We start from the raw sequence: 9,499 nt of genomic DNA on the forward strand, positions 1-9,499 counted from the left end.
AATTTTTATTAAACTGTAGGCATATAGTGCTTTAGGAACATGAAGATAAAGGCATGAAAGGGGATCGAACTTGATACAAGAATCTAGAGATGCATGCCTACTATCACTGTGTGCCCTGCTTGATATTAACTTAAAGAAAAATTCTTTTATGAAGCCAGAGTATAGAGCACATGAGTTCAAGTGATAACCGATGTAACTGAAGTAGCTGTACTCAAATTGCCTTAGGTGGTGGCAACTTGGTATGCGGAAGAATCATTACATCTAGTTGTTAGCTCTCAATCAGGTAGGATATATGACTTCGTTAGAGACTATTTTACAATGGTTCTAGGATTCCATGCATTGGCATCCGAATCAAGTAGCTTCTACATATCCATTACTCCTAAATAGTTTTTGGCTTGAAATAAAGGTAGGCGATTCTGTTTCACTAAACTTGTCTCCATAAAGAATGAAGAGGAAGGTAGGGTTAGGAAATGAGCGCTATGCCCAAGCGAAGACACACGGGACAATTCCAAACCACAATTCCATAAATCAAATGTTACCATTATTTAAGTGATGCGAATGGTTATGTGTTTTATATACTGACTTGAAAATAGAATAACACTTAACTTAAATTTTGTAAGACAATTGCATTTTACAGCCCTTAACAACATTAATTTCAGAGCTATATCAGACGTGACAATTCCTACTAAGCATTAATCCATACTCCGATGACAATTCTTTTTGTGAAAATAAAGAAAATATTATACTTTCCTATCCTTTTTATTCGAAAAAAGAGAGTCAAAATGACGGAGAAGAAGTATATATGAACAAATCATATTCATGCTCCAAAATACTAATTATATATATATATATATATATATATATATTTATACACACACCAAGCTAAACAAACATGAAAACATTCTTCATTTTCAATATCTAAATAAAATATTATACAAAAAAAAGAATTATACTAATTAGTGTGGGTCGGCCAAAGATATAATAAATTAAACATATAGTAAGAAAATATCAGACTGCGAAGGTGATGTTTCCTTCCCGAGCTAATTAAGCAATCATATAAGTTGCAACCTAAAATGGGAAATTTTATTTTCCTAACATATGGATCAAGTCGACAGTGACATGTAACCTTCGAATATGATGTCTTACCTTTATACTAAATTAATCATTCATGTCTTGTCTTTAAGCTAATAAAAATCATCTTGGGAGCATAGTTCAAATCTAATATTTAATTTCTTGTGCCTTCCAAAGGGGAAAAAAAATAAATAGAAAGCGCTAACCACCTATCTATATATCAATAGATTTATTAAAGTTATAAGTTCGTGTTTGTATATTAAAAAAATTATTAGATCTACACATAAATTTTGGAGGGAATATTCTCATCTCCTCCTCAGGGTAGGGCCAGACCTTGAGTGTAATACCCTGTATTTATGTATATTTTAATTAAATAATTATTTAATTAATTATGATTATGAGCTTTTTCTTTTAAATTTTAGATGATTTACGTGGTATTATTTTACAATTTCTAATTGTGAAATTTAATTTTATGTGTTTTCTTGTTATTAAATTTTGTTCATTATTTAAATTACTATTTATTCTAAGTTATTTTATTGTTTTATTATTGGATTTTATTATTTTATTTTATTTAGTCACTGCGTTTAAATTACTTTATTTAACTTGTCATTTTGAAAATTTTATCGTTAGATCAGTTTTGAGACTCAAGTTGAAAAGACTAGACCTCATTTCTTTCCCTTCCTTTTTCTTTTTCCCTTTTCTCTTTTTCTTCTCCCATGCTTTCTCTCCTGTGTGCAATGTCCCTTCTTTCTCTTCTTTCGTTTTTCTTTCTCTCCACCAGCGCGCCACCATTTGCCACCATTCTTCATCATTGCCCCCTTCCCATTCTCTTCTCCACCAGCAAGCGACCAGTTTTCTCCATTTTCAGCCCCAATCGAGCTGCCATTCTCTACAGCTTCAAGCAGCGGCCTCATTTTGCTCCCGTGCCACCAAGCCTCAACCAGCTCTTCACCACATCACCGGTGACCCTCCAGCTACCTAACCCACTCATCATCAGTCCCAATCTGTCCCATTTGAAGCTTCTACATCTCCATTTTCAATTTGATGATTTTGACCTCCAACCACTGCGCCCACGCAGCTACTCATGGCTAACAATCACCACCATTTGCTTTACCAACATCCCTAAACTCTTCCGTAGCCACCCCAAGTCTTCGTTTGATCCCATTCAAAATTTAGCATTTTTTGACTCGCGGCTTGTTTAAAAAACATATTGTTCAGTCATTGTGCCGCCACCTTTAGCACCACCATGATCCTTTGAAAATTATATTTTATCACAATAACTAATTTTTCAAAGAATTTTATGAGATTTAAATATATTTTTCGCTAACATATTTGCTATAGTCTGATTGCTTGTGCCGGGCCTTGGGTTCAAGGAGTTTGGATTTTTGGATCAAATTGGAGGATGGATATATTTGTGTAGTTGAGTGGCGATTGGGTATTTTTTTTTATCTATTGTGCATTGTGCTATGACATTCATTACACCGTTATATGCATTTTCATGTATTATGAATGAAAACTGGGTTTTTGTGTTAAGAAATGATTTGGGGTACATGTGTGTTGAATTGATTGAAAGGGATGAAAGAGGAAAAAAGAAACTGTAGGGATGGTGGTAAGCTGGGACGTGATAGAGTCACATTTATAATTCCCGCCTACGGTGCAAGCGGTAGGGATGGTGGTAAACAAGGATGATGGTAATCCTACCTACAATTCCCACCTACAACGCGAGCTGTAGGGATGGTAGTAAGCAGGAATGTTGGTAGTCGTGTCTGTGATTTCCACTTACGATGCATTCGGTAAGGATGGTGGTAATCCCGCCTGGGATTTCCGCCTATAGTGATTGATAAATGGATACATTGGGCTATTTCCGGGGAAAAATGGAAGTTTTTGATTTAATGGATACGAGCACAATTTTCTAGAAAAATGGTGGGTTTATGTTTGGGTCATTTTTTGGGAAAATGGCAGATGGTATTTAATGACGTATTTTGGGCCAAATGAGATTTTGGCGTGCATTAGAAAGATGTTCATTTTCGGGAAAAAAGATGGGTTTTGGTCTCATGCATGTTCATCATGCGCACGCATACTCATTGATTGTTTAAATGTATTTTTATCTCGTGGGTTGTTTGGCTGGTTACTTACTGAGATTCACAATCTCTCATGCTATTCGCACCCTACAATTCTGTTTTATGGAATCATAGAATTTGATGTAGATGTGGATGTTGAGCCTGAAGGATTGACTCCGCCAGATGAGTGACTTGGGATCGCTTTTCATGTTTTGGGAGTTGTTTCCCACTTTTGTTATGTATTTTAGTTTGTATTATATTTTTACCCGATTACTCTATAACTTTTGAAGACATTTTTATTTTGAAAAATATGTATTTAAAATTCTAGTACTTAATTAATTAACCTTTAATTATCTGCTGCGACTTTTGTTGTACACGTTTTACATGTTGAACACACTTTGAGCACTTATTGTTGGGGTGTGTGACCTATGTTGTCAGCATCCTGATATCATGATTCCCGCATTTCAATATGTTAGAGTCGGGGCGTCACATTGAGATTAAAGCCCATCTTGGCCCAAGTTACGTCTCTCTATTGTGCCCAGGAACCATCAATTCAATCAGCCCAATAATTGCACAAGACCTGCCAACCCATAAGCCCCTAACCCAGCATGCCCGTGTCGACGTGGGCAAACAAGAGCCACCAAATAGACGGGGAATGTGGACAACATCCTTGCCTAGATCTGAAGTAATGTGCGGGAAGTGACTATTCTGCCACTCTCCATCAAATTAGGTCTTAGGATGCCACGCCACATTAAAGACTATGATCTGGCACCAATGCACGAGATGTTGACTTCTAGAGGGTCCAACAGCCCCCCTGGCCCGATTTACGTCCCTCTATTGTGCCCAAGAACCATCAATACAATCAGCCCAAGAACTCTACAGGACCTGCCAACCCATGAGCCCCTAACCTAACATGCTCGTGTCGACGTGGGCAAACAGGAGCCACCAAAACGAACAGGGAATGTGGACAACATCCTTGCCTAGATCTGAAGTAATGTGTGGGAAGTGACTATTCTGCAACCCTCCATCAAAGAAGGCCTTAGGATGCCACGCTGCATTAAAGACTACAATCTGGCACCAATGCACGAGATGTTGACTCCTAGAGGGTCCAACAACACCCCCCCTGCCCCAACAACACACACAAAAACAAACGGGGTCTTGGTAGTGTCCGTTAGAGGGGAAGAGCATGCACCAGGAGAAGCATTCTTGGTAGGAAGTAGATGAGGCAGAGAGAACGAGAAGGCAAGAAAGCAAGTAGCATGCAGAGAAGTCAAAAATTTGAGAGGGAATGAAAACTAACGAACCTAGAGCGGAAGGTGTCTAGGTATAAATAGGCATCTGTGTCATATGAACGGCTAGTTGAACTAACATATGTTGTTGGAGGATAGGTGACAGGGTGCAAAAACGATGTGGGAGAGAGACTGCACGTGCAACCAAGGCGTGGGAAGACTGACCAGCGCACTCAAGTGCACGTCAGTCAGACGGTTACGTACTGCCAAAACGTCCTAAAAAATAGATGAATTCCTACCGTACAACCCCGAGCCCACCATTTCCTCTGTATCGCAGATGATTGAACCTAGTATTTGGTGTGCAAAACATGTCATCAAGAAATTTTATGCATAGAAGATTGCACATTGTTGTTGCTTAATTTATTAGGCCAAATCTACTTTAAAACAAAAAGAGTAATGCTAGATATAATTATACATTATTCATGCATCGCAGATTTTTTTTGAAAAAAAGTGAGGTCTACTATTAAAAAATTAATTTTTTCATATAGGTATCATATTTACTTACTACTTTTGAAAAGAGTGAGCTGTATTTGTGACTAAAATTTTATATTTCTATATTGGGTAGTACTCAAGAGTCAAAATATAACGCTAGAATGCCGGGGTAAGGTGCATGTCTGCATTTAGACTAAAAATAATAATTTTTATTGCTTTTATATTTTTGTAATTTTTATTGGTTTTTTTCAGTTCTTAATTCTTCATTAAGTGTGTTTTATGTCAAATGTTTAATGGAGAGGGCACATATTTTAATGGAGAGGGTATATTAATTGCATTTGTTTGTCGATCGGTCTGGGGAGTGATTGTCAAAATTGATAGTTTTAAGTGCTGACTGAAAAGTGATTGTCAAAATTGCAATTGTAACTGGATGCTAGTTTGAGGGGATTAATTTGCGTGGTTCTCCATTTTTTTCTCATTTGTTCGGTCTAGTGGGGAAGTCGGATTTAATTTTAATGTTTTATAGAACTTGAGAGTTTCAAGTGAAGAGAAATAGATACATTATTTATTATTATTCGTTTATATATTTTGGACATAATTAAATTGTTAATAAATATTGCAGAATAATGTAATTTACATGCATGTATAAATATATATATATATACTAGTAGTTGGACAATGTCCAATGAACGTTCACCCAGTATATAGAAATATTATTTTTAAGAACTAATATTATTTTTATTAAGAATTTTTTTTTAATTCATAATATAATGCTTTTAAAAAAAAATATATAATTTCTAACATCAAATAGTAAGATTGACTTAAATCGGTATTAAAGTATTTAAAATTAAAATCTTATTATTTACTACTACTTGTACTCTTGGGTACGGCTAGAAACAACAAATAAATGAAACAAAAAGAAAAAAAGAAGAAAAGAAGAAAAAAAAGAACCTTCAATTAAAACTGTTCAGTGCATGAGACAAACTGTTAACAGTAAAGTAACGTGCATAGCACGTTTTCTTAGTTTAATAAAGTGATTATTTTTAAAAAGTGATATAATTTTTATAAATAAATAAAATACTAAGGTTTTTATACGATATTATTATTTGATTTTAATATTTCATAATGAATTTAACTTGATAAATAAATAATATTTTATTAGAATAATTATTAGAAATTTTAAATCACATATAAATATAGAATTTGTATAGAATATATATTTATATAGATATATATAATATATTATATCTAATATACCTCATAATAAATGATCATCAATGCATGGGTTCTAGGATCGATGCATACTACATGAACTTTGATAACTATGAATTTATTCATAATTGATTGGGAAGAGAAATTAAAAAAATAAGAACTTTTAAGAAAAGAGAGAGAGCCACTTTAATTTATTCATGCAACTAACGGCGTTAATTTTAATATTAAAATAACAAAAATCATTAAACCGATAAAATTCCATTAGATAGCCACTTTATAAAATACTAGGTGAAAGCTACGTGCAATGCACGTTTGCTTAGTTTATGTATTTTTTTTTGTTAAGAACTAATTTTTTATTAATAAAAACGTAATGTTTTTGGTTAATTAAATAATTAACGATGTAATGTTTATATAATTAATAAATAATTACACGTTGTGATATATTATAAAATAATAGTATTAATAGAATCTATACTATTAGCACTCGAAATTTTAATGTAGTTGGGAAAAAATTGAAAACAAACCTACCCACAACAACGTGCAAAGTACATTTTTTTAATTTAATAAAGCGATTATTTTTAAAAAATGATGTAACTTTTATAAAGAAATAAAACACTAAAGTTTTTATAAGATATTATTATTTGATTTTAATGTTTCATAATGAATTTAAATTGATAAAGAAATAATATTTTATTTGAATAATTGTATTCGTAAATGTAGTTGGTAAATATGTTTAAACTTAATTATTTTACATTTCTCTTTTTGTATATAAAGAATGAATAGAAATTTTAAATCACATATATAAATTTATATGTAAATTATAATTTATATAAAATAATGTATATTATAATTTGCATGTTATAGAATTTATTACAAATCTACTTCTCCTGTTGATAAAGTAGGTTCTTAGCATTGACAGCTTTCTTATATGACCTACTGTTTATGTTCATAAGTAATATTTATTTAAGTGATTAGCACCTATACTAATTTAAAAAAATAATATTAGATACAATATTAAAGTGTGCAAGTCTTATATATATATTTTTTTAAAATAATAGAGTTTACTATTAAATAAAATTTTTTAATGTAAACTTTGTATTTATTCATTTTTTTTAAAAAACATATGAGAATGATAAAAAATAGAATTGAGATTTAAATTAGCATGACAAACAAAATGCCAATATAAAAAATTAATGACATAATATTTTACTATAAGATTAAATTACCGTGTCATATATATATTCGTATCATGAAATTTAAACATATTAACAAATGAGATAATCCAAAATAATCCAAAATAAGAATTAAGAAAATTAATTAGAATCCTTGATCAGTTGAGATAATTTCCCTTACATATTAACAAATGAAACCTTTCCTTCGTTGGAATCTCTTATTTTATATATTATATTATATATATGACTGCTAAATACATTATTTATATATAGTGCATAAAAAACAAAAACTAATTTTACCCTACTAATACCTCCCCTTATCGATCAAAGCCACAGCAAGTTTTCTCCCATAGCCGAGGTGATGGAGGTCCAAAACACCCCCCCCCCCCCCCACACCAAAGCGCAAGCCACTGACCCGAATGAATACGTATGTGGCCAATAGCTGGGTGGGCAAGCAGTTCAAGCTGGCCGAGTGCAACTCCACCTTCACCATTTGTCAGCAATTGCTCCAGAGAAAAAAAAAAAAAAAAAACAGAGCATGGTCATCTTGCATTACTTTGTTTTTATACAATAAATAGAGCATGTTCTTGGCTTTTATCGGGTTACAAAACAACCGAAGGAATCGGGTTGATAGGGTACAACTCGTCAACCCTGGTGACATATTCTTCCAACCCACATGGCAAGCTCTGTTTCTATACAACAAAAACAGAGCACAGTAAGCCTCTCTCTTCCACTCTCGTTCTCACACTCTCTCCCTCTCATCATTTCTCTCTCTTTCTCTCTCTCAGTATCGTGCATCATTAATCGACAGCTTCTTCCTTCACAGAATACGGATGGACGTCCATAACTGAATGAAAATTTCAATGTGAATTAAATTTAACTGTGTTAACAATTCTCGTTAAAAACCATCACTTCCGTTTGAGAACTTCTGTTAAAACAACAAATACCGTTTCATAGGCACTTTTTATATATAGAAGATATATATATATCTCATTTTAATCTTAGTTTGGACCCTCAAATTCATGGAAGTTTTTTCATTTTCTATATAGCCAAGCACTGACTGATTAATGTGAGAAATCCTTGGTCTCACCGTCGACGATTTTTTCATTGTCATTTTTATATGAAGAAAGCATGCGGCATTCAAGTTAAGTTTTTAAAATATTTATATAGAACTTCACAAAACAAATATATAGAAGCTGGAAATGTAAAATAAGTCATCTAAGTACTCAAAGGTGATGTATTAATTAGCAAAAGATTTCTGTGCTCAATTTTGAGAGCCTGAAACAACTACGGAAAAATAGAGACAAACCGGACCTGGAAGCGAGAAACGACGGGAAAACAGATTGGAGAAGAACTTGATAATGAATTTCAAGATTAACAGCATTGGTTCTGACCTTTAGAAATGGGCATGATACAGGATGGAACAGAGAAAGATGGCAATTATAAAAAGAAGCACTCAAGAGTCGATGATCACGACTGTTCAACCCAAACAACAAAAAACATACAAAAGTACAAGACAATTGAAGTACCCCCAGAAAGAATCCCATTCGGGAAACTGGAGCACATATCTTCTAGTTTCTCTGGGTCACAAACCCAGTACTGCTCCAACATTCACGGCAATTCCAAGGAGGACAAACATTGCATGCATGGCAAGAGTCACCGCACCGGACTTATCTACTGTAGCAGCAAGAGGAGGAGTACTCTCCTCAACGGCTTCCGGAGGTTTATAATCACTGAAAATATCCAGAGGAAGAAGCACTTTGTCCACTTGATAAACAGCCAAATTATTATCAGAATACAACGTTGTCCCCAATGTGGCATTGACAACACCGGTGGAGAGATGCACTTCCCTATCCGAGGAGGTAACGTTTAGTGGGAACTGTCCGGCGGTTGTGTCTCCGGCCTGGGTCGGCACGGGGTTGCTCAGAGTTTGGAAGTTTGTCAGAGTAACATAGGTGGCTAAGATATGGAACTGCAAAAATTGGACCTTTTGTAGGTCACTAAGTTTATTTATCGTGCCGGTTCTGAGCTCCGAGAATGCTTTGTCGGGTGCAGCAAAAAAGGTATAGCCAGTGTTTGATTTCGCGAGCTCTCCATTGAGTTGGTCGGCTACTCCGGTGTTCTTTAAGAGGCGGATTAGGACCTTGAAGTCGCCGTACTTATCCAGAATTTGAGTGATGTCAGGAGCCTGGGCACAGGTAATGGTGCAGTGGAAGAGAAAAACATGTAGAAGTGAGAGGAAGAAGATGGCCTGTTTGGTCAT

The 9,499-nt window shown here is 34.2% G+C and overlaps 1 protein-coding gene across 1 annotated transcript; it reads right to left on the minus strand.

Moving 5' to 3' along the window:
• Window positions 1–8,821: 8,821 nt before the first annotated feature.
• Window positions 8,822–9,499, minus strand: LOC122293582 (fasciclin-like arabinogalactan protein 11). Its single transcript, XM_043102128.1, has one exon. It carries the CDS (start codon window positions 9,497–9,499, stop codon window positions 8,822–8,824), a length of 678 nt encoding a protein of 225 aa, XP_042958062.1.

This window comes from Carya illinoinensis, chromosome 14 (assembly GCF_018687715.1).
Source record: "Carya illinoinensis cultivar Pawnee chromosome 14, C.illinoinensisPawnee_v1, whole genome shotgun sequence".
NCBI classification, from domain to species: domain Eukaryota; kingdom Viridiplantae; phylum Streptophyta; class Magnoliopsida; order Fagales; family Juglandaceae; genus Carya; species Carya illinoinensis.